Source organism: Marmota marmota, unplaced genomic scaffold (assembly GCF_001458135.2).
Source record: "Marmota marmota marmota unplaced genomic scaffold, marMar, whole genome shotgun sequence".
NCBI lineage: Eukaryota > Metazoa > Chordata > Mammalia > Rodentia > Sciuridae > Marmota > Marmota marmota.
This window is the reverse complement of record NW_026000057.1, coordinates 25,825,541-25,853,276: the sequence shown is the minus strand read 5'-3', so window position 1 is coordinate 25,853,276 and position 27,736 is coordinate 25,825,541. Positions and strand designations below refer to the sequence as shown.

The following is a 27,736-nucleotide window of genomic DNA, read 5'->3' as shown; positions in this document are numbered from 1 at the left end:
GTTTCCAATACTTACTCCAAGGATCTTCCTTTGGCATCGACCACATTCCGGAGCAAAGAATTTCTCATAGCAGAGCTCACAATACAGTGCTCCCTTCTCCTCTACAAATCCAATGTAGGCCATCGTATTTTTGCAGTGAGCGCAGTTAAATTCTTCTGGGTGCCAAGATTTCCCCAGTGCTACTAGGAATGGTCCCCTGCCAGAAGAAAAGAGATCAACTTGGCTCAAGGATTAAAGTTTCTAAAGTTAGCCTAGATAGGACCTCTTTTATGAAATGTCCAATCAAATACTTGCTTATTTTCCTTCTCAATGACTAAACACAGGGGTGCTGTAAATTTCCATAGGAACTCTCTGTGCATTTATGGAAACAGAAAAAGGGAGTGGAGTAAGAGCCCTTAAGGATTCCTTCAAGAAAAGCCACCCTTCCCTCCTTTTACTGTCTGCAGGGGTTCCAAGGGATGTTTTAATAAGCTGCAGTGAATCAATCTGTCTACATCACAATTAGGATTGAGAATGAGAATGCTAACTGGGACAGACTATGAAGCAACTAGAAAAACAACATAATGTAGATCTTATTCATCTACATTATGCAGAGATGAGAATTTGCCATTTCTAGAAAATAAAAGAAAAAAATCCAATTTGGTAATGTCAGAGTCTTAAAAACAGTAGTATTTATTCCCCGAGAAAAGAAAATACTCTAGGGAATTTCTCTTGCTTACACACTGTATCATATACATATATATTAACATTATTAAACATATCAAAATTATGTTTTTGGGCCCCAACATATTCTACAAATTAATAACCTCCCCAAAATTATTACAAATTAAAATACCCCCCCCCCCAAAAAATTACTACAGAAATGTGAACTGTATATTATGGATTGTTTGAAGCCACTTGGAAAGTTTTTGTTTTTGTTTTATTTTGGTGGAATCCAGGGGGGCTTTATCAATTAGCTACATCCTTAGCCCTTTTTATTTTTTATTTTGAGACAGGGTCTCACTAAGTTGTCCAAGTTGGCCTGGAACTTGTGATATTCCTTCCTCAGCCTCCTGAGTAGTTGGGGTTACAGGTGTGTGCCACCATACTGGTAGAAAGATTTTATCTAATTAAAATAAGACTGATTTAAAAATATTTTTATTTTATTGTGATTCTTAAGAACATTTAACGTAAGAACTACTCTCAACAGATTCTTAAGTACGCAACACAATATTGCTAACCATGGGCATATTGTTGTACAGTAGCTGTGTAGATCTTATTCATCTTATATAGCTGAAATTTTACACCCATTAGTTAGCAACTCTCCCCTCCCCATCTCCCTAAACATGACAAATTTTTAATGCACATTTGTATCACGGTAACATATGTTTGCAAAGAGATTTTTTTTTTTCCATTAAATACTACTATACAGTCATGAACTGATAAGATGAGCTTGGTTTGACAGGAATCCATTATGAAGCCTTATCTGGTCATGAAGCCTGCAGAAATGAACCATTCTAGCCTCTGCAACACACTTTTCAGTAGATACATCATACTAATCTTTATTCATAGAGTGGCTTTACCTCCAAGGCACTTTTACACTTATCTAATTTGTCCATGCAACATTCCTGTGAGATAGACCAGGGCAGTTATTACAAACTCAGTTTAACAGATGGAGTGGCTGAGATACAGAATGTTCAAAAGATATGACAAATATCAAAATCACTGACTGAGTCAAGGCCAGAAGCTGAACTTCCTAATTTCTAGTTATTACTCAGTCAACTGACAGTCTGCCTTCAATCTCATTACCATCCAACACCATCATTGAGTGAGCACAAGGTAATTGTCGGTAAGCATCCGATACCAGACTTCTAGGCAGATTAATAATAGGAAGAGTCACAGCCATGAGTATCACAAAGCTGAAGCATTTTAAAATTTTTAACAATGACATAAGGCTTGCTATTCAATAACAATATGCAATTGGTCAATTCTTTGTAAATGAACACAATACCTTTATTTTATTTGTTTATTTTTTCATGTGGTGCTGAGGATCGGAACAAACCCATGTATGCTAGGCAAGCACTCTACCACTTAGGCACAGCCCCAGCCCCTGCCCATCCATTTTTAACTGGTTTATAAAAGAGTCCTATTCAACAAGTTCCTTCTTTGGTTTTCTTAGTATATATTTGGCAAGTAGTTTACTTTCAAAGATAAATCATGCATGCATGAGACCCTGAGTTCAATCACCAGTATCTCAAAACAAAACAACAAACTTTCTGAAGGACATACAATCCATTTTCCAGATTTTCTAAATAAAATATGTGTTGGGACCACGTCAAATCAGGAGAGAACTGGGTTATCTGAATCAAAGCATTTGGGCCTTACCTGCTCCACAGAATTATTCCTCTTATAAACAGTGCCTGGTGAGATACATAAGCTTATACTGACAGGTATTAGAGGAAATAGCTCTAAGGAAGTCACCTTTGCTTTTCCTGTAAGCTGTGGTTGAGAGTGATCTTAGATCACACAGGGTCCTTCTCATGTGGACTGCTTTAAAAAATTCCTATCAGATTTTTGCAATAAGAAACAGTTTTTGCTTCTTAGCAAAAGTTTTCTTTTTATTTTATTATGAAATAGGTTGCAAAATGAATTTTCTTTTTTGATAGACCATTAGAAGGCTTAAAGCCAAGTCACAGGCAAATCTGTAGGTTATTATTGTATATAATGCCCAGTCTCAACACTAGCTTCATTTTTAATGGTCCAATCCATGATTCTCATTCTTTTGCCTCCTTAGGTAATTCAAAGGTCATCTTATTTTCATGTATTCCTAAAAAGTCTTTTAAAAATTTTGACATGTCGTTCTATTAATAAATATTTAAAATTATAGTCTAGTAAAAGAAGAACTATAAACTATTTTATTAGTACTTTCCAAATATGAATAGTGAAAGGAATTCTAGAAAGTAAAGAAATTTTCTCTGTACCTTTAAAACATGAGTTAAAAAATGACCCTTGCTCTTGCCACATGTCCTTCCTTAATTAAACACACTCAGGACAAACACCAGCCTAACCTGATACCCCTGGCTGTACTCAAAGAGCATCTTTCTCAGGTATGCCCTTGACAAGAGTGATATATAGATTAGACAATAAAATCTCTTATATATAAGAAAGTGTCTTCTTATCTGTGTCAGCAAAGACTAATTTAACAAATTCATTAACACAGGATTAACACTAAAAAAGTTCTTCTTGTTCCAGGTAGGATTGGGTTTCCATTTGTGAACCGGAAGGACAGGCTCGGATACTGCAAATTGGAATTAAACCTTCAGCTACCTCTTATAATACTCCACACCCTCAGCAGTTACTAAATACACTTTGACTGACAATGAAAAGGAGGAGAGAGTGTTAAGGCATTTGATTGGTTAAGAGAGGAGCTAGGCATGGTATGAAACTTTACCCTATTTATCTTCTGTGACTTATGCCAAAAAGAGTGGGGAGGGAAGGTAGGGAAGAATGCCAAGGAAGAACTGAGAGAAAAAGAAAAGCTTACAAACAGAAAGGTGAAAGGAACTGCAAATTTCAACAGGCACAAGGTAAAAGGGATATAGCTTCAAAAACAAATACTTCTTGCTTCCCTTTGCTATTTAATTCTCACAATAGCCTTAGTGACAGAAATTAATTCTATGATATAGATGAAGAAAAATATCAGAAAAGTGAGTCAACTTTCCTTAAGACCATGTGAATGATGAATTACACAGCTCGAATCTTCCAAAGTCTAGCCATACAGATTAACAACTAATGTTACTGCATCAAAAGAAATTAAAAACAAAAGTCTACCAAAGCCACTTAAAAAAAAAAAAACAAAACAACGATAAAACTTGTGCTCCAAAACTGAACTCAAAGTGCATCAGGACCTAGGCATTAGACAGAGACCCTGTGCCTAATAGAAGAAAAAGTAGGCCCAAATCTCCATCCTGTCGGCTTAGGAACCTACTTCCTTAACAAGACTCCTAAAATGCAAGAAGTAAAATCAAGAATCAACAAATGGGATGGTATCAAACTAAAAAGCTTCTTCACAGCAAAGGAAACAATCAAGATCATGAAAAGAGAACCTACAGAATGGGCGTAAATCTTTACCACCTGCACCTCAGTTACATCATTAATCTCCAGGATACACAAAGAACTCAAAAAAACTTCACACACACACACACACACACACACAAAACAAAACAAAAAACAAACAAACAAAAAACCACTTAAATAATCCAATCAACATATGTGCAGAGGAACTGAACTGAAACTTCACAGAAGAAGAAATATGATCAGTCAACAAATATATGAGAAAATGTTCAACAACTCTAGTAGTTAGAGCAATGCAAGTTAAAATTACACCGAAATTTCATCTCACTCTAGTCAGAATGGCAATAATCAAGAATACAAGCAACAATAAATGTTGGTGTGGATGTGGAGGAAAAGGTACAATTATACATTGCTGGTGGGACTGCAAACTGGTGCAACCACTCTGGAAAGCAGTATGGAGAGTTCTCAGAAAACTTGGAATGAAACCACCATTTGACCCAGTTATCCCACTCCTGGATATATACCCAAAGGACTCAAAATTAGCATACTACAGTGATGCTACCCCACATCAATGTTTATAGCAGCTCAATTCACAATAGCTAAACTATGCCACCAACCTAGGTGCCCTTCAACACATGAATGGATACAGAAAATACAATATATATACACAATGGAATATTACTCAGCCATAAAGAGAAATGAAATCATGGCATTTGCTGATAAATGGATGGAGCTAGAGAACATCATGTTAAGTAAAATAAGCCAATCCCCACAAACCAAAGGCCAAATATCCTCTCTGATATATGGATGCTGATTCACAATGGGTTGGGGAGTTGAAATTCACCAGATTAGACAGGAGGAGGTGGGGGAAAGGGAGAGAGAATGGGAATGGGAAGGAGAGTAGAATGAATCAGACATAGCTTTCCTGTGGTCATATATGAATACATGACCAATGTAATCCCACATCATGTACCACCAGAAGAATGGGAAGATGTTCTCCATGTACGTATAATATGTCAACATACATTCTACTGTCATGTGTAACTAAAAAGAAAAAAAAAGTAAATTTAAAAAACTTGTGCTCAAAAACAAAAATAGAATCTCAAATTCCACTTAACTAGATATAAAAAGAATATAAATATATGTCATTTTTATTTTGACCAACTTTTTTGGGAGGCGATTAAAACTTTTTTCTTTCCATATTTTTTTTAGTTGTAAATACGATAGGATTGTTGTTACATATTCATATATGCACATAATATAACAATATAGTTTGGCCAATATCACTCCCCAGCACTTTCCCTCTCCCTTTGCTCTTCCCACCCCCAGGGTGCCTTTCCTCTACTGATATTTCTTGGATTTTCACGATATCCTTGTCCCCCACCTTTTTTTTTCTTTTTCCTCTCTAGTTTCCACATATGACAAGCATTCGACTCTTGACCTTCTGAGTTTGGCTTATTTCACTTAACATATTTCAAGTCATCCATTTTCTTGGAAATGACATAATTTCATTTTCTTTTAATGGCTGAGTAAAACTCCATTGCAAATACACACACACACACATATACACACACACCCCACATTTTCTTTACCCATTCATGTGTTGAGGGACATGTAGGCTGATTCCATAGTTTGGCTATTGTGAATTGTGCTACCATAAACATGTGTATTCATGTATTACTCTAGCGTGATGACTTTTTAATTCTTTAGGATAAATATCAAGGAGTGGTATAGCTGGGTCATGTGGTGTTCCACACCTAGTCTTTTGAGGAATCTCCATACTGATTTCTAGTGGCTGCACTAATTTACAATCCCACCAACAGTGTAAAAGTGTTACTTCTTATCAACACCCTCTCCATTGTTTATTATTGTTTGTGTTCTTGATGACTGCCATTCTGACTGGCATGAAATGAAATCTCATGTGTAGTTTTGATTTGCATTTCCCTAATTGCTAACAATGTTGAACATTTTCTCATGAATTTGCTAGCCATTTGTTTTTCTTCTTTTGATAAGTGTTTGCTTAAGTCATTTGCCCATTTATTAACTGGGTTATTTGGTGTTTTTTTTTTTGGTGTTAAGTTTTTTTGAATTCTTTATATATTCTAGATATTAATCTTCTGTAAACTGACCAACTTTTAGGAAGGGCCTACCTAGCATGAGTGAAGAGACCAAGAACAATACAAGCAGAGAAACAGAATGAAAACAAAAAAGATAATTGGGAGAAACTGCACATACACAGACTCATAACACATGCAAAGACACACCTAGCAAAAGAGTAAAAGAGAATCAAACCAGAGAATACTAAATTAGAAAGAATAATCAACTTTCCTAAAGACGGGAAACACCATATTTGTCACTCTTTAATTCTTCAGTTTCAGTGGATTATGCCCTGAGTTTTCAATTTAGAACATTAAAAAAATATATACATACACACACACACACACACACACACACACACATAGTTCCACCTTTGTTGAATATTATCTTTTATTTATAGCTCTTTAAAATACTGCATTTTAAGAGAGTTGTGAGGCCAACTATAGTTTTATATTTTAAAGGCATAAATAACTTGCTCCCTCAAGAATAAACTCAAAGTTATAATGAGTTTAAACATAATAGTAAATAAAGAGAACTAGTTCTAAAGAAGATAATTTTAATTGCTAATTTTACAAAAGTATACTGGAGACAATTAGAGTCAATTCTTTTTTTTAAGTCTATTTTTTAAACTTTATTTGCTTATTTTTTAAACATTTATTTTTTAGTTGTAGGTGAACACAATACCTTTATTTTATTCTTATGTGGTGCTGAGGATCGAACCTAGTGCCTCATGCATGCTAGGCAAGTGCTCTTCCTCTGAGCCACAACCCCAGCCCCATTATTTGCTTATTTTTATGTGGTACCAGGAATAGAACCCAGTGCCTCACACATGCTAGGCAAATGCTCTACCACTGAGCCTCAACCCCGGGCCCTAGAGTCAATTATTTATGTTGAGATTATTATAAAATTAGAAAAGTAAGAGAACTATGATTTGACAAATGGGATATAGTTTCAATTTAGCAATATTAACAGACAACCTACTAAAAAAGCTCATTCGTCAACTGAACAAAAATTTACTAACCTGTATATCAGCGACAAATCCTCTGAAATGGAAATGAGGACAACCACTCCATTCAAAATATCTTAAAAAAAAATAAAATACTTGGGAATCAACCTAACAAAAGAGGTGAAAGACTTATACAATGAAAACTACAGAACCCTAAAGAGNGGGAGGGGGGAGGGTGGAGGATGGGAAAGGCAGCGGAGCACAACAGACACTAGTATGGCAATATGTAAATCAATGGATGTGTAACTGATGTGATTCTGCAATCTGTGTATGGGGTGAAGGTGGGAGTTCATAACCCACTTGAATCAAAGTGTGGAATATGATATGTCAAGAAATTTGTAATGTTTTGAACAACCCACAATAAAAAATTAAAAATAAAAAATTAAAAAAAAAATTTACTAAATGCAGTATGTGCAATGCTTTGTTCCAAGAACAAGGAACACGGCAGAAAACAAAGCTGGGAAAAGCCCTGCTTGCATGATACTTAGGTGCATCCTAATGTGGGGGAGAAAGACAAAAAATAAAATATATGACATGTTAGATATTGAGGGCTGAGGAGAAAAATACAGCAGAGAAGAAGAGAGGGAGACTATGTATGTGGGGATAAGGGTGAAGTGGGAGAATTTTTTAAAAAACATTTATTTTTCAGTTGTGGGTGAACACAATATCTTTATTTTTACGTGGTGCCAAGGATTGAACCCAGTGCCTCACCCGTGCTAGGTCAGAGCACTCTACCTCTGAGCCACAACCCCAGCCCCTGAAGTGGGAGAATTTAAAAGGTGGTCAGGGACTCACTCACTGATTTTTGAGTAAATACCTAAAGGAGGAGAAAGTGAACCACTGAAATGCCTAGGAAAGAGAATCCAGGCCAAGGAAAGAGCGAGTATAAAGGATCTGAGGTGTTTTATTTTTTATTTATTTATTTTTTTGAGGTACTGGGGTACCCAGGGCAGCTTGGCACATGCCAGGCAAGGTTGTGCCATGAAGCTACATCTAGGTCCCTGAGGTGTTTGAGATTCAGCAGGAAGGGCTATGTATGTGGAGTACTGGAAACAAGAGGGGAACTGGCAAATAATGTCGGAGAGATAATGAGGTGGGGGTGGGCAGGGCTACTTGTGTAGAGCCTTTTAGGTCATTGTCAGGATTCTTCTATTACAAGTGGAGGCATTTGGGTTTTGAGACAAAGAGTGTATGATCTGATTTATGTTTATCAGGATTTCTCAAGCAGCTGTGCTGGTAATAGGTGTGGGGCAGGGATAAATGAGTCAGAAAATAACTATTACCTCAGGTAAGAGATGACAGTATCTTAGATCAGGGTAGTGGGTAGAAACAATGACAAGAGTTCAGATTCTGGATGTATTTAGAAGTTAGAGCCAAATGGATTTGCTTTTATGGATCACATAAAGTTTGAGTAATTAAGAGAAGAGAGATGCCACCTACTAATAAAAGGAAGACAGACACAAGGTATGACAGGCAGAATTCTAGTACAACCTCCAAGATATCCATCTACTGGTATATATGGCCAGAAAAAATTCCTCCCCTTGTGTGGAGGTACCTCATAACATTAGATTACTTTATATGAGAAAAAGGATTATACAGATGTAAATCCCTAAATATAGTAGTTCTTTTTTTTTTGGTGGCACTGGGATTGAACCCAGGGGGCACTTTTCCACTGAGCTACACCCCGGCACATTTTATTTTTTTATTTTGAGATAGAGTATCACTAAGTTACCTAGGACAGCCTTGAACTTGTGATCCTCCTGCCTCAGTCTCCTACGAAGTTGGGATTAGAAGCATGCACCAGGGGCCAGGATTGTAGCTCAATGGTGGAGTGCTTGTCTTGTATGTTTGAGTCACTGGGTTCCATCCTCAGTATCACACAAAAATAAATAAATAAAATAAAGGTATTGTGTCCATCTACAACTAAAATATGTTTTTTTTTTAAAAAAGCATGTATCACCATGCCTGGCTTCTAGTCTGCTAATTTTGGCTTTACTTATTTTGGGGCTCTGTTGTTAGGATATATTTATAATCATTATAAATTTTGATGGATTAAACTTTTTATAATTATAAAATATTCTTGTCTCTAAGAACACTTCCTGTTTTAATGCCTGTTTTATCTGATATTGATATAGTTATTATCTCTCTTTTTTATTTACTGATGCAATGATAGATCTTTTTCTATTCTTTTATTTATAACCTATTTGTATCATTTTAGTTCAAACTACATCTCTTGCAGACAGCATATACTTATTCAACTTTATCTACACTGGCATACTCTGTATTTTAATTAGTGTTTAATCTATTTACAGTTAATGTGATTACTGATAAGGAAGGATTTATGAGTGTAATTTTGTTATTTGTTTTCTCTAATCTGTCTTTTTTCTGTTTCCTTTTCTACATGAAAGAGTACAATGAAAGAAGAATCAAGGTTATTAGCTGATAGAATGGGAAAGGAGGCAGTAAAGGTTTTAAAAGAAAAAGTAGAAAATATAAAATGGCTTTGGGGGAGAGGAGGAAGTAAACATACTAGAGAAATACAGTAGACTTTTGTTACTATTAATAGTACACCTGAGATTATTAGTCAAGAATTTAAATTGAGACTGGTTTGTGTGGTTATGGGTTTCCTTCCAGACATACCAGTTCAGCTGTAGGCACTGTGGATCAAGAGCTGATTTTATTCAGGCTAGTAGTTCAGTTAAATGAATGACAAAGTAAAAGTGGACAAAGGAACTGAGAATTTATGGCAAGGAGGGATTAGAATTGACTATGGAATTGACTTGGTAAAAAGGGAAGTATGAAATTAGGAGCTACAGATTAGTGTTTCTAGGTGGGAAGGGGAAAACGAATGTCAGAGAATCTCTGGAATTGGGGAAGAAACATTTATAAGCAGTGGCTCAAAGGACCTTTGGAGTTGGGGTGGAAACATTTATAAGCAGAGGATGCGTGGAAATGACATTAGGGAGGAACTATAATTACTGGTAAAGATAAAATCTAGGATAAGATTGGTGGCTGACATTGCCTAAAGAGATCACTAGAGTAGAGGACATCAGGGATTGAGAGACCATGAAATTAAGGAATCATATAGGCACATACAGAAATCACCAACGTGGTTTCCCATAAATGTTCTTCTTGAATTAAGATTAATTTTTCAACTTTACAACTGTGACAGTTAAAAATCTCACAGCTATCTCATAACTATCCCTAGATATCATGATACAGAACTCCTTATTATAGATATAAGGGTAAATGGATATCTGTGTATATAACTTATGTTACTCTAATAAGAGTATTAAGTTTACATTATGGTTATTTGGGCCAGGGTCTTAGCTACTCTCTCAGATGATAAAATATATGAGGACAGAGAATACCTTTTAATCTGTATATACGGTGGTACTAATATGGCAATTTGAACAAAAGTTTACAATGGACATTTTTTGTTTAAAAGTATTAATAAGTAGACTACTGAATCTTATTACTTGCTGTTCCTTTCAAATTAACTGATTTGCTGAAGTTAGATGATCCTTGCTTTGCTTTGTACCAGTACAATCTTAGACGTAGCTCCATGAGACTGCCATGTTAATTTAGTTGTTTATTTGTTTTTTTGTTTACTAGAGTGTAACTATTAATTTGCTAGGGCTGCCTTAACAGACCAGGTGGCTTAAACAACAAGAATTTATTTTCTTATGGCAATGTAGGCTAGAAATCCAAAATCAAGAGGTTGGCAGGGTTAGTTCCTTCTAAGACTTCTCTCCTTGACTGTACAGGTAAGTGGCTGTCTTCTCTGTTTTCATATGATCTTCCCTCAGTGTTTCAGTGTCTTCATCTGTTTATAATGACACCAGTCATACTGGATGAAGGCCCACACTAGTCTAATTTTGTCTCTCCAAAGACTAAATGTCCTCTGAATCTTCCACTTATCTTTCAGTGGTATCTAAGGTGAGCGCTACTTGTAGAATGACCACAATCCTGGATTACTGAGAAACTGAAGAGTAGCCTTGGGTCACTACTATGAGTTTAAGAATGTGTATAGGTGACACAAAGTCATTTTAAAGGGGAGGTAACACTATTTAACAGTTCAACCTATTTACTATGTATTTTTTTCTTATTTGTACATTTCAACATTATGAATAAAGCACCCTGCCATACTCCTATGAAATGGCAGGCCAGATTATGCTATTTTTCCTGATTTAATACAGTAATATATATGATTGTATCTGTATGTGTATGTGTATATATATATATATATACACACACACATATATATTCATATTCATAGCACAAACACATACATACACTTGTGCAATAACTTAGAAAGTTCAAAATGCCATGTAGAAGGAAACAAATCACATCAAGTCAAACAGGGATAACTTTTAGGCATAATTCCTTTTGTTTTTTTCTAAAGCAGTAGGACTGTGTGTGTTGTTTATATTATATTATAAAGGGATAAAACAATGCCTACAACTAGTAGGACACTAAATGTTGAATGAATTAATTAATGTATTATATGATTAAAGAGACTGGTGTTAGTCCTGGCTGCATCACTAATCAACTTTGTGACTATGACCAAATCAATCTAAACCTCAGTTTTCCCATCTACAAAGTATTTATGAGAATAATATAAACCTCATAGAATTATTTGAAGATCCAGTAGGTAACAGTGATCAAATTCTTGTCATGAGCTGAGCCTAGTGGCACAGGCCTGTAATCCCAGTGGCTCAGGAGACTGAGGCAGAAGGATCATGAGTTCAAAGCCAGCCTCAGCAAAAGCAAAGCAGTAAGCAACTCACTGAGACCCTGTCTCTAAATAAAATAAAAAATAGGGCTGAAGTTGGGGCTCAGTGGTCAAGAGTCCCTGTTCAATCCCCAGTACCAAAAAAAGAAAAAAGAAATTCTTGTCATGACACCAATCATATTCAATGAAGAGTAGCTGTTTTTATTATCATGCTTAAATATGTATCTTGGTATGTATTTTCTTTATACAAGGTTGGAATCACACTTTAAAAGTCTATATTTTAGCATCATGGGCTGGGATTATGGCTCAGTGGTAAAGCGCTTTTATGTGAGGCACTGGGTTCAATTCTCAGTACCACATATAAATATTTTATTTATTTATTTATTTATTTTTTAGGTGTAGATGGACACAACACAATGCATTTATTTTTTTATGTGGTGCTGAGAATCGAACCTGGGTCCCGCCTGTGCTAGGCGAGCGCTCTACCATTGAGCCACAATCCCAGCCCCACATATAAATATATTTTTAAAAAGGTCCACTGACAACTAAAACAGATTTTTAAAAAAATTCTTATATTATTTAAAGATATCTTAAAAATTAAAAAAATTCTTATATTTTACCATCTTAATATTATAATTTTTTTTATGTTGTGGTAGTTTAAAACATGAAGAAAAACGAAAGTGAGATCAACACTTAAATTCAAGTACTACCAGTTACTCTCTGTCCAACTTTGGGCAAACATGTAACTTCTCCACGCCTTAAATTTTTCATCTGTGAAATGGGATAAAAATAGCAACTGTTTCACTATATTGATATGAAAATTTAATAAAATTCTTAACACAACATTTGGAATATTCTAAGAATACAGTGATCTTATTGATAGCACAATATTTTATCAGAGATGTAAAATATTTATGTTCCTTCCAATGTTTCATTATAGTAAATACTAAAGTCTTGGTATATGTCTTGCTCAGAAATCTTGGTGTCTTCAGTTATTTCTTTAAATTCAGGGGCTAACATGTTAAGCCAGGAAACATTTTTAAATAAAACCTTAACCAGAAGGGACAATAATTAAGAGCCATAAATAAGGGTGTGCTTAGAGGTTTAAAAGGATGATGAAATGGGCAAAGGGCTTTGCTTGCTTCTCTTTAGGGTAACCTGAGATGGCTCTCCTATGAGAAAAGTTTGAACATCACTGAGACCCCCCCCCCCCCCCAAAAAAAATCCATCAATGTTAAAATTCTTTCTCTCCCTGGGATAAAGAACAAGTTGCCTGAATTTGATTGTTTCGGGGCTGCACTGCAGACAAAGACAAGAGCCATAGCAATATGGCTATTTCTTAAAGCATTCCATATCAAGGAAGAAATTCAAGCACTATAAATTCTTCACTTCTTTCACAAAGATGTTAAGAAGCTAAACATAAATGGTTCAGTTAACTCAATGTAATACAAATGGCCAACAGATTTAATGCCACTAGAAGTAACACTCAAGAAATAAGCTAGAATGTTCATAAGCCCATTCCCCGGGGAAAACTAAAACCTGGTTTTGTATATATTAGTCTGATTTCCTTTGCTCCCAATTACACCAGCCCTCTAACAGTCAATCTATTCACAAGCATAAGAATTGAAGAAATGGGACTTCTATCGTAATTGGATTGGAAATATTCCACAGCAAACTTAAAGCTTCAGTAAGTTTCTAAAATAAAACTCCCTATCCATTTGCAACTAGTCAAGATAATGTCTCCATAATATAGCTTAAGTAAAACATCCATAAACTTTTCAAAATTCAATTAAGTCAAACATATTTAAACATTAGATCCAAATAAGATTATCTAAGGAATTTTAAACTGAATATGTTCTACAAAGATAACTAGTTCAGTATTAACATTCTGGTTTTAAGCATCTCCCCAGAACTATCAACTATCTTAAAAAACAAAACAAAACAAACAACAACAACAAAAAAACAAATGTAATGAAACACAAAATTTTTCTTAGTTTGCCTTACATAAAAAATGTTTTTGAAAATTAGAAATATTAAAAAAGTAAATATAAAACAAAACAATATGGATTATAAACAAATATAAATTATATGGTGGAAAACTAACAATACAAATTCTAAAACCGTTTGCTTCTCAGTGATTTTGCTAGGGTATAATATTCTGTGTTGAAATATTAAACTTGCAACTACAGCTCATTTTAAAAACAGGTGTCCAAGAGAATGTCACTTGATCTAATGCCTCTTTGCTTTGGTAAGTAATATTGACACTGAAGCTGGGAACCAGAATTATGGTTTGACCAGGTCTCTGAACTGACCACAGTCTATTCAAGCTGCTTTAGCACTTGAGCACCAGGCAAATGTGTTATGTTAATTATTGTTACATGATCTTGACATGAACTAATCCCCAATCCTATTAACTTCCTCAGTAAATGAAGCTTTAATGCTTAAGTGACAACAAGTGCTGGACAATACAGAATATAAAATTCAGTAGATGAAGGAGCAAAAAGCGATGGCCATATATTTAGTTCATATGATAGAATGTCTGCATTAAAACTGCAACCTGGCCTGGCACTCCATTTGAAAAAAAGGCAGGTAGGGGTGACGAATGCAATTTCTACTTTTATCTTCACATTTTCTCCCTATTAAGTAAGTTTTCAAAAGTACTAGTAGTAGGGATTGTAGAATGTTACAGAATTTAATAATCAGACAACATGAATCAGCAACTGATATCGTTTAACATTTTGTTATCTCATCTAGTACTTGTTTACAATAGCATATAAATAACAGCAGTGATTTCTGTTTCCATAGAGGCTTTTTTAAAAAAATAAAAAGAATTCATACCCCATTTGAATCAAATATATGATCTGTCAAAATCATTGAATTGTCTTGAGCAACTAATTAAAAAAAAATGTAGTATCTCTAAACACCAGTCCAGGTAGCCAAAGTACTAAAAAACTTGTAACTATGTAATAAGTCAGCATTTACCTTTATATTTTGTTAATATTAAACCAAATATATAACAAATGGTAATACTTAAAAACATTACATTGTTTCTTTTATTGGGATAGAGCAGCACCATATTAGATTTTATATTATTTTTTTCCTGTAAGACAAGAACTCTGTTGAAGACTTTTTAAGAAAATGAGTTACCAAATTGACACTCTAACCAAATTCACTGAAGTAGGAATTGGCCTAGAGTCCTATCTAGTCTGTGCAGTTAAGCCACTGAGTGTTTTCTGTATGTGGACACTGTGCTAGACTTTGGAAACTTGTACTGATTTGTCCCTTCTCCTCATAACCACTATCACTACTATTACTACTAACTGGTTAATTCTTATAAGCAGAATTAACTCTGAATAATACGACTTAAGTGAAAAGTAACAATTTACAAAATACCATATTATGATCCTATTTCTGTAAAGTGATATCTGACTATGTTTTAAAAGTCTGTACTAAAATATTGATAATGGTTATCTTGGGAGACAGGATTATATGTGAATTTGATTTTTGGTGTCTGCTTTTCTGTATTTTTAAAACATCACTACCAACACTGACTACTTAAAAAATGCTATTTTATTTTTAATTTTGTAGTGTGTTTTATATTCTTGTAACATTGTTTAATTAATAGTTGGTTAAGGAAAAGAATTATTCAAGTACTGAGGCTTGGGTTCCATTTTAATATTATGCCAAGTAATTTTTTTGTACTAGAGGAGGGGATTATGTTTTAAGAAAGTCTTAACTTCATTCAGGGAAGCCGTTGTTTCAACAGTTTCAAAAACAGGATGATTTAGAAAAGAACAGAGAATGAGCAATAATTTCAAACAATTATTTGTTATTGTCAACAAGGCAACTCACAAAGAGGAAACAAGGTCCTTTAGATGAGATATTTGCAAATTGGCCCTTAGACCTACACCTCATAAAATTTTAAAAGCCACCTATTAAAAATGCTAAGAGATTTTAAAAGTTCCAGAATAGTACACTCACTTAAGATATCTGTACATTTTTCCCTTCTTGGCAGTTTAAGAAACAGTAAAATAGGTTTGAGCAAAAAATATTTTAAAGAAGCAGGTTATGACCTAACCTAACATTTAGGGCATTTATGAACAAATCTGAAGGTAATTATATCTTTCAATGCTTAGGTATCTGAAAATCCAATCTTTTCTCTAGGGCTTAAAGTTCTTTATACTGCTACTTATTTTTCATCTAAATGAAAGTTCTCACTTTTATAATCTGTAAAATACAAAGTTAAGATAAATGATTTCAGGGTACCTTTAAGTCTTAAAATTTTATTATTCTCTGAAGGGCCAAATTAATCACTATCTTTCCTTAGTTCTGATAGGAATTAATAACTGAAACAATTGGTATTTTTAGTTTTATTTTTACCAGGCCCAGAATTACTTCTCATTAAAATAGGTTTAATTAAAATATATATTTACATTTATTTATTTCAACACTATTATACAGAATTATGGCAAGAATATTTTTACTAATAAAATTGCAAATATTATAGAATATTTTAAAACAACAACATTGTTATCAAGGACTTTGGATAAAATTTCAAAAATAAATAACCAACCTGATGACCTGATTACAGTGGGCACACATTGGAGTTCTTTTCCCAGCAGGAATGTGCTCAGCTCTCTGCACTAAAGTATCCTGGTCACTTGGCTGGGGCTGCCCCACAGTGGAGTTGGCTGGTGCCCCTGCTCCTGAGGGAGTCCCACTGTTTGAGATTCTTCCAATGGAAGGTGCTGGGAGTTAAAACACAGATAAATCAGAATGAGAATTAGTCAAATAAAAACTTCTCCTAAGAAGCAAATAATCTTTAAAATTATCTTTTACTCAGTCTTATATTTGTGGTAAAGTTATGACCCAAATACTGGGCTTTGGTTATACAACAAGTATAAAAGAAGAAAATAATTATAACACAGTAGAAGAGTTATGACAAATGTATGCATTGGATGCTTGCTCTGCTTCCAAGAGGAGTTATGGCTAGGTCAATAACAAAGGTGATATATTTCTAGTTATCTAGAAATTTCTACTAACCACTAACTAGACTTCATTCCAAATGTATCATTGGCACATTAAAAACCTCAATGTATTGAAGATAAAAACAAACTATATTCCCTCTCGCAATCTGTGCTAAGTAGATTATGCAACCAGTTACCCAAGCATATAAGGTGGCTACCTAGAATCATCTTTGTTCCTTCCCCTTCTCATGTTTGGTGAGAACAGGTCCTGCTGATTGTTTGTATACCACACACAATTCTTGATTTTGCTCCCTCTTCTCCATTTCTGCAACAGTGTCCTGGTTTAGGTTCTCAGTATCTTCTGTATTATCTGCCAAAATTCACCCTTCTAACTGCCACTTAAGACTGAAATCTTAATCAACCACAACTCTGTGCAGAGCCTTTCAAGACCTCCTGTTCATGGCCAGTGAGTTCAGGCCTCTAAGCACCCTATGCAAATCCCTCCTGCTCCACAACCTCATCATTCCCCTATGCTGCCTCTCACTTAATGCTTCAACACCAAACTGCCTCACTTTTTCTTGTGAATGGGGCTATCTACACACAGGCTAGGTTTGCTCTTAGTAATGTCATTTTTCTACCCTCCTTCCTATTTGCAAAGTAACCACTGCCTATTATTTAAGATTGAGTCCAGAAGTCAGCTTCCGAGAAACCCTCTCTGAACCACCTCTGCACATGGCCCTTTCTACACATTCTAGATCCAATGTTTCTCTCTGATGTTCCCATAATTTTCTGTGAATGTCTTTATTATTGCTTCTACTGCATATGTGTGTGTCTCTTTTTCTCCAATTAGATAATTTGCTCCCAAGAACTGTCTTATTTATCACTCTTGAAGTTGCAAGAGTGTTTGAAATGAATAAATGAATGAATGAACTGGGATTGACACATAAGTGAACAAATGTGAAAACTGGAAGTGAGTGAAACCGGCAGAAGGCCTTCCTCTTACCCACAGGCCACTAAAATATGATGGAAGCGAAAAGATACATACTAAATCGTTTTAAATAAACAACAAAATACATGAAAATCATTTCAAATGAACAACAGAATGTGTGTTTATAGATGGACATATTTACATATATACCAACACAAGTTGACAGTATCTATATTAAAGTGTGGTTGGAATGGGGTAAGATTAATTAAAATAATTGTATGGACACCCCTCTCTCACAAGAATAAAGCCTGTTTCGCTATGATGTGCAATTACAGATGCAGAAGCCCAGCATTTGTGAACACTTAGCACATCTTTGGTGCTAGGCCTGAGACTCCATCTGTAAAATGGCACTTCATAGAACAGGGATCTCGACTGAGGAAGGAAAAGTATTATAGGATATTAATAAATACCAAATAAATTATAGTGAAGTCTGCTAGACCAGGAACATGTTTCCATTATCTTAGGCTCTCACTTTCTCTCACAGAACTGGAAAAGAGAATTACTGCAATATTCACTTAGTACAGCTTCCTCCTTCTCATTTACTCTCACAATGCAACTCCCATCTCTGGCTCTTTAGTTTCTAATCCAGGCTTATATTTTCAATGCCAAACCCAGTTATTGTCTTTAAATTTAAGACAGTAAATGGACTTTCCTCTTCCTGCATATACTACCACATAAGCAGGCACAGGACTCTGCTTCCAGTTTCCCAGATGCTTCATCCCTAGGCCCTAGCAACTGTTTCAAAGAACATGTTCTCAAGCTGGTCCCTTCTAATTCAAACCCATGTTCTATCATTTGAGTTCTGGTCTTGAATTCCTTAAGTCAGGATTATTACAGGTCTTCTAATCATTATATCTGCTGCCAGTCTCTTCTTCAACCTGTTATGCTACATTTTTTTTTCAAAAACACTACTCTGATCATATTGTCTTGCTCATAAAACTGTGACTCCTCCCTGCAAACTGTATGCAGCCCATCACTCACTGAGCCTACTCCAATCTTCCTAATAACTGTTTTTTATTCTTCTCTAGATATCATTTCCATCACCATCATACTAAATTACATTTGTTTAATGCTAAACTTGTGCAAATACTATTTAAAGGTACTATTCTCATGTTTTTTTCCAAAAGTCCTGTAATTTCAGTATGATTAGTACCACTTTTTTAGCTTATGAGGAATCTGAGTAAAGAGAGGTTAAGAAACCTGCCCAAAGTCACATAGCAAGAAAAGGCAATCTTGTTACTGGGTAATCTGGCTTCCTAGTCTGTATTCTTAAACACTATGCTATATTTTACTCACTGTCCCTTGAGTATGCCATACCAGACCCTGCCTCTATGATCCCCCAGTCAATGAAATGCCCCTTTCTCCACTGCTACTTAAGTTTTTCCATTCTGCAAGGTTCATATGAGTACCATTTTCTTCTCTAAAGTTTCCTCTGAGCATCATGGCTAGAAGAGTCCTTCCTGTATAATTTATTTGGTATTTATTAATATCCTATTAATACTTTTCCTCCTCAGTCGATTATTAACTCTTAGAAATAGGCATAAACTGCATATTCTTTTCTATTACCACAAGATTGCCTTGCAAATAGAAGGTGAAAAATTAATATTTAATCGATTAAATGGAAAAGAAGGTTCCAAATCACTTTTTGTTTTTTGCCTTTAAACTATACAAACAGGTATTTTAAAAATGTGGATTAGGTCCAGGATTTTCAGGATTTGTGATAATGAGAAAGTTACTGACTGGAAAATCTGAAAATCAGACCTCAAAGACAAGTCAAACCCTTTCATCTACCATGTGCCTTTGTATTATCACATTATCTATGCATAAGCCCTAAAGTGCTGAGACACTGAGACATTTTTAGCAATAAAAGAGTGTAGTAATTCTCCATCAGTCATTGTAAAAATGGGACGTATCTATCTGGCCCATGCCTGAAGCAGAAGGTATATGAGGGACAAACTCATTTAACATGAGCATTCATTCTTACACATGAAACATGTGACTATATCTTAAAAACATAAGAAGGCTCTTGGTTCTACTGCTTTCCTTTTTTGGGGGGTGGGGGGGGAGAGAAAAGCCTTGCTTCTGTTACTGCCTCATTTTAACTACTTTGGATATAAGAGAAATTCTCACACCTCCGTTTGTTGCTGCATTGCTAGCTCATTGGCTCACATACAAAGTCATACAAGCCCTGTTAATTACCGAGTCCTGAACATTTCCAAAGAACAGTTATTTCCCATATGAATAAATGATGTTTCATTTCTTCAGACTGAATTTCTCACTACTCCAGCACAGGAATGGGCAATCTCTGAGCTGTCAAGTGCCAACTCCCTGGCCTCTACTCACAGGAGGGGGAGGTGTAAGAAGGTGAGGTCTCAGGAGAAGGAAAACACCACAAAAGGAGCCCTGCTTCCATTATTATTTTGTAGACAACTGCATTCCTACACACAGAAAACCATTTTTCCATAGCACAGTGACCAAAATGCTTCATGTATGAAACCCATTATAAAAATCTTCTATTTGTATGCAGAAAAAATTGATCTCCTTAGAGATAGTTTGAAGATAACTATCTACTTATTTGTAATAAGAAGATTTTTTTTCTTTGAAGTTCTATTAAGATCATTAGATAGGAGCGCTGAATCAACCCCACATCATAATGTAGGAATCTAAGTCACAAAAAGTCTAGTGACTTACTCAAAGTGAATAATGAGTCAGTAAAGTGTCACAATGATAATACTGAGAGGAAGTAACTTGACTCCAGATTTCCTTTTCAACCTTAATCTTGAGCAACTTTCATTAAATTCAGCTTCTTTTGTGGGCAAATCCTACTCTACTGGGACCCTGTTTGGAAATTAATTTCTTTTCATTTGTATCAAATATATTTCAGCTCCACAAAACTCATAGAAATTCAAACCCAATAGCTACCCTTCAAGTCAACAGTACTGGTGACAATCTCACTCATTAATTTAAAAAATTGTTATTTATGAGTCTTCTAAAGGTTATGAATGGCATATATTCTCATCTTATTTTTTCTTTTGTTTTTTGACCCTATGATAGTCAAACCTAAGGTTACAAAGATTATCATTAAATGAATTCAACACAAAGTAACTGAGGGAGAAACCTAGCAGTGTATTAGAATGCTTTCGCAGTGCTTATTAAAGAAATCTGTCAAGTTAACCAAGTAAAATATACTCAGTATATAATATGATGTTGAGTTGCTAGTTTTAAAAATATTTGTCATCTTGATACATCAGAGTTTTTAAAAAGCCAACAAATCCCTGGCTTACTACATATAAGTTTAATTTACTACAAAGAAAAACCATCTCTTTGGACTACAGACTATTAATTGGAGATAAAGAATTTAAAAAATTGAACCATGTAATATTAATTAATTTGATAGAACACTTATTTGCTGTTACTCACCAAGTCTTTATGGTATTTCATTTGGCAAGATAAAGTGAAAATTCTTCAATCTAGAAAGATCTTAACTGCATTTTTTTTCCTGAGCAGATAATTCAGGTTTTTAATTTAATTTAATCATTTGGTACTGGAAATTGAACCCAACTTCTGAGCTACATTCTCAGTCCTGTTATTTTTTAAGGCAGGGTTTTGCTAAATTGGTGAGGCTGACTTAAACTTGTGATCCACGTGCCTTGGCCCCCATATCTCTGGGATTACAGGCCTGTGCTACTGCATGTGCTAGATGATTCAGGTTTGTATTATTTAGTGAAATATTCAACACAAGTTTTAAATGGTCTGAGGGCTAGTTTTCTTTTCTAATCATTTCAAGTTCCTAATCAGGTGATTATCAAGTTTATTCAAATAATTGCTGCACTAATAGGCCATATACATTAAAAGGTATATATGATATATACATTATAAAAAAGTTTTCTGTGAGCAATAGAATTCTTGGTAGTACAATGTGTGACTTCTCTGGATGTATTCTAACTCTATTAAGAATAAGATGGGTTATTTAATATTTGTGCTCTTGATTCCTGTTCCTAAATGACAGTTAACTCTAAACCAATGCATTTAAAATAACAGTGAAGATTTCAATGCATATATTAAGCACCTGGCCAAACTATACTTGAATAGGCATGACACGAATTAGTTGATTCTTTGGTTCAAATAAAATTATTCAATTAACAGTTAAAAATTCTTATTACTGACATATACTAGGTGAGAAAATACTATATTATGTCAGACTTTACTTGGACACATACTATAAATCAATTGGGGAATAATATCACAAAGAGCAAACATTAGTGATAACAGATGTTATCAATGTCATCTAAGGCATCTTACTGGATGTAATGTTTTTGTACTGCTAAACACATCACTTAGGAGGAGGGCAAGCTGGGTTTTCAAAGATGAATTGCCCATGACAATACAAAAAACATAATCTGATAACATGACAGTACAAAAACCATAACCTGATAAGGTCAACTGATGAGCAATTTTAACTCCATTTGCATCCTCAGTTCTCCACAGTACATCCTATCCTGGTCTAGGTCATCAACATCTCTTGTTTGGGCTACCACAGAGTCCGCCTACAGCTCTCCTTGCTTCTACCCTTGCCACTAGCGCAGAAGCCAGCAAAAATAAAGTCAGACCATTCTATTCCTCTACTTCAACCTTCCAATAACTCCCTTTGAACATACCACTAAACCCAAAGATCTCATAGGGTTGATCCCTGCCACTTCTTTGACCATGCTCTCTTGCCACTCTATCCCTTGTCCACTATATAACAAACATGTTGGCCTTATTATTCCTCTAAAATTACCAGCATGCTTTTAATTCAGAGCCCCTGTGCCTTCTATTCCCTCTTTCCCATATTGTCATTGTTGCTTTTTTGACTGCCCTATGCAAAACCGCACACACCCCCTGCCAAGCCAGCACTCCCTGTATTCCTTAACTGGTTTATCTTTTGCCATTGCACCCATCACCATCTGATGTATCATACACTTTTTAAAAATTGTTAATCAGCTGTCTCTCCATACCTTGAGGCCACGCATGCTGTCTACTTCGTTCATTGCTCTCTCCCTAGCACCTAGAATAGTCCCTGGCTTATTGCCCAATAAATGTTTGCTTACAGAAGAAGGACTCCAATACAAAATTATTCTTTCTATATTAAAGAGAACAAGATTCTAGAGAAATTGGTGATTCTAGGATGGGCCAAAAAATGAACAGTGATAGTATAGAATATCGTTTCAAATTAGAAAGCAGGCAACACTACTGGGGTTGTATCAAAAGGATTGGAAGAAGCAGATAGGGCAGTTTGAGCATTATTAATAATTACATGGGACTGAAATAATCTAGTATGTTCAAATTCTAAGTCCACAATGATTCTAGAGTTTTAAAAAACCCACATTTATAATCTCTACAGGATGGTAAGGAACCAATTCATTATTTTGAAAACCAGTAAAATTTAACAAAGGCAAAGAATCAAGCTTTGACCATTATGACTTCATAACTGATCATGTTTGATTTCTTACTTATTTCTCTGTCATCTTTTAGATTATTTTTAAGTAAATTCGAGATATAGCATTTAATCCATAATATTGCAGTATACCTAAAATACTCTTCTAAAAACATTATAATGTTTTTAATCACAATTAAAATTATTCCTTAATATATCAAACAAATTAATTTTTTTCTTATTATATACTGTATTAGTTTCCTATTGCTACTATAATAAATTACCAAAACATCTTGCCTTAAAAACAACACAGTCAGGGCTGGGGTTGTGGCTCAGTGGTACAACACTTGCCTAGCACACAAGAGGCCCTGGGTTCAATACTCAGCACCATATAAAAATAAGTAAAATAAAGGTATTGTGTTCAACCACAACTAAAAAATAATATTAAAAAACCCATAATCTTATTTTCTTATAGTTTTCCTATACAGATATTGCTGGATCAAAATCAAGGTATTGGCAGGATGTTTCTTTCTACTGAAGGATTTAGGGAAATTTATTCCCTAGTTTCTATAGACTGCCCAAAGTCTCTGGTTTATGGCCAGGTCCACCATCTTCAAAGACAGCAATACAAGATAAAGCCCTTTTCACATTGTGTCACTCTGATCCTCTCTTCATTCTTCCCTGTTCCACTTCTGAAGACCCTTATGATATACACTGAGTTCCACTAGGATAATCTCCCCATCTTAAGGTCGACTGATGATCAATTTTAACTCCATTTGTATCCTCAATTCTTCTCTGCCACATAACACAACATATTCACAGGTTCAGTGTACTAGAAAATGTATAGCTACCATATATCTCCCACTGCAGTATTAAACAGGATCCAAATAAGGTCCATATATTATACTTGTCTCTTAAATTCCTTCTAATCTATAATTCCCTCTATCACTACATCCTTTGTAACATATATGCAGAAGAAACCAAGTCTTTATTAATATACATACATATGTATATACATATATGTATATATATACACATTTATATATATTTGAACTTTTTAATGTTAGAGTTAAAAGAAATAGAGGATAACTACACTGTTTCATTTTTACAATGACACCATAAATTGCCATTATTACTATTTTATAGCTCAAGAATATAAAGCTCAGAAAGGATAAATGACTTGCCCAAGGATGTGCCGAATAATGAAATAAAATAAATGTTTTCTGAACAACTACTATGAATCAAGCAATGTGCTGGGTTTTACCACTGTGAACAAGACAGACATAATTTCTGCCCCCATGGAGTTTAAAGAAGGTTACAGATCAATTATGTTATAGAAGATGCTCTAGTTTGGACCTGAAATGCCCCTCAAAGGCACATATGTTAACAGCTTGGTGTCTCCAGACCATGGTGCTAGTGGAAGGTGGTAGGACCTTTAAGAGATGGGACCTAGTGGGACATCATTGGGGCATGCCCTGGAAGGGACTGGTGGATCCCAGTCTCTTCCTCTCTTTTATTCTTGGCCATGCGGTGATTGGATTTCCTCACTGTGCACTCCTGCAATGATGCCACAGGCTAAATGTAGTAGGAGCCAATTGACCATGGACTGAAACTTCCAAAACTGCGAGCCAGAATAAACCTTTACTCTTTAAGTGGATTATCCCAGGTATTCTGTTATACTAACACAAAGCTAACTAATGTATTGTATAAGTGCGAGGAATCGTTTACTAGTATAGATATTTAGTCATTTAACAACTATATATTGAAATCCTATACAGTGGCAGGCACTCTGCTACATGTGAATGAATGCACAGTAGAGGATAAGAGCAAGATTGGTCTTTTCCCTCAAAGGGTGCACCCCCCGCCTTTTTTTTTTTTAGTTGGAGGCACCTGTGGTTCATTTTAGCCCAGACAGTTTGTTGAATATGTGAACTTATTAGAAATATCAAAACTAGAAAAACTGAACAGGGGTCACCAGCATATTGATGACATTTGAGTCATGGGAGTGAGGTAGTTTAGGAAAAGTGCATCATGAAGGAAGAAAAGCTCCTTAGGTAGAAAGCAAATAATAAACACTTTAGGGATGGACATAGGTAGGATAAACACCAGCAGAATATGTCATGGAAGCCAATGAAGGGAGAATGCAGGCTCTTGAACCCAGAACCATGTCTGTTTGACTCCAAAGGCTACGTCCCTATTGCATTCATTCATCAAGCATTTATCATGTATCAATTCTTGCCAAGGTATGGCTTTGCCAGTGACTGCCTTGATACATTATATGAAGGCAGATCTCCTCAATTTGATCTAAACCTGGAAATACTAACTTCCAGGCCAGTTCAGAGGAGAGGCTAGTGATAACTGAAATGATTAATTTTTGCTATTTTAATTTCCCTACTGAGCCTACAAGAATAAATTTAGGAATAATGTATGAAAGCATTATTTTTTATTTACCCTGGTGTCCTTAACAGCTTAGATTATCACCTTTAAGCCATTCATGTATTTGTAAATGACAAGTTTAATTTCCTACAGAGTTCTTTCTTTCCCTAAACCTAGCTGCCTATGCTTTTTAATCATTATAATTAATGGATACAAGGTTCCTTAAATAAAACATATGGCTATAAGGCTGAATATCCATGTTTTGAAAAACGTTTGAGACTTCATGTTTAAATTTTAAAAAATCTTATAAGAGAAACATAATTGCAGATTTAATACTTTTGCCATGGACAAACAGGAAAGAACCACTAAATCCATTTTGTTGTACAAACTCCATAGAGCTGTAAATACTTCAACCACTACATTTGGATTAAGATAAAGCAACAAAGAAAATTATGGGAATCAATCTAGGGATAACCATAAAGTATTTCTGATTCCTTATTTAAAAATCCTGTAATATTTCAGTCTCATTGTTAGAAGTTAAGGTTTGTATTGAAAGTATCTATGAATACAAATGTCCCCCACTGCAAAAAGAAAAGACAAATGTTCACAAGGCAGAAGTCATCCGTGAGTTTATGGTGTGAGAAACAACTGGCTGAATTGCAAGGGGTGTTCCTGTTGAAAACGTGGAGGCTAATGCTATACTTGTATAAATAACTGGGATACATCAAAGTGACGTTCTGGCACTCTTGGGGGAGATAAAGTATCATAATTCAGCGTCTCAGAATATGTCCTCAAAGGTATGGCAGATATTTTACACATACTAAATTGGGCAGCAGTGATGGCAGCAAGCTTGCATATTATTGTACACAGTCAGTGCTTTCTTCTCTGCCCCTTCCCCAACCATCCCAGACAGATGGTGGCCAAGAGAAGCACAGGATCTGTGCATTTTGTCTGTCAAGCTCCTTGCTTTGGAAGAATAAACAGCAGTCTACTCTTCGTAATCCGGGCATGAAATCATATCCAACTGAAATGGAAAAAGTTAAGCCAAGATCTAAGATCAGAGAGCATTATGAAGAGGTTTATGTAATTTTTATTAAATGGAATCAAGGATTTTTTTTAAACTCAATGATTAAAAGCAAAATTGGACAGATTAAACTATTATCATTTTTCTAAGCAGTAGAGAATGCTGGTATGTATGCCATAAAGAACTGGAACAGGTGCACCCAAGGCTAAGTATCAAGTATTTCCGCAACTTCAGGAGGTTAGTTTCTTCCATTAGCAACCAGTCTTTCAACTTTAAGAACACAGATTAAACTAGATCGAGACTGTCTTAATTAAAGTGAACACGGGACTTGGATGAGGTTTAGTTCTCTTTTTAATTTCTTACAGCACACGTAATCAAAAATTGGGTACACATAGACTTGTCTTTTTTCCCACACTGACTGACGTTATGTAGAAGACTTCCATTTGGTCAGAGTTACAAGTAAAAGAAACCCAGCATGTACATTGCAAACAAAGAAACAAGATGTTAAAGTATCTGGTTTTGCCATCATTCAATTAAAGTAAAAAAATCTATCTATCCAATGTATGCAGAATTTTCTGAATATTCTCAATATCATTGCAATTGTAATTTAAAAATGGGAAGACAAGTCCATACTTTAATTGTGAGAGGCCAATGTGGTTTGTGTCATTAAAAATTAAAAAGACATAAAGAACAAAGTGGGGGACAAAGAAAATATTAAAAAAAAAAAACAGGCATAATTCATTACATCAGGTATACTAAAGAGGATCACTGGCAAAGTTTTATAGATTATGTAAGCTAAAAACTAATTTAAAATATTAAATTTGTAGAATTTTGCTCATATTGGATGAAAAAACTTGTAAGAACATACATTAAAATTATGTCATACTCACAATAAATCTAGAGTTCTGGCATGTCATGTTTCCTAAGTAAGGAAACCAAAATAGGTTAATCTCATATAAATGAAAAAGAAGCCTAAACTCAAAGATAAAAGAAGGCGGTATCATGGGACTGGGGTTGTGGCTCAGTGATAGAACACTTGCCTAGCATGTGTGAGGCACTGGGTTCGATTCTCAG

The 27,736-nt window shown here is 35.0% G+C and overlaps 1 protein-coding gene across 17 annotated transcripts in view; it reads right to left on the bottom strand.

The window, feature by feature from the left end:
- Window positions 1–27,736, bottom strand: part of Pdlim5 (PDZ and LIM domain 5) — a 205,717-nt gene that overhangs the window by 10,541 nt on the left and 167,440 nt on the right. For all 17 annotated transcript variants that reach the window (XM_048813629.1, XM_048813630.1, XM_048813631.1 and 14 more), the window contains 2 exons: window positions 16,465–16,639; window positions 16–196 (listed from right to left, as the gene is read on the bottom strand). In XM_048813629.1, the coding sequence (XP_048669586.1) occupies window positions 16–196; window positions 16,465–16,639 (356 nt within the window). The remainder of the gene's footprint in view (window positions 1–15; window positions 197–16,464; window positions 16,640–27,736) is intronic.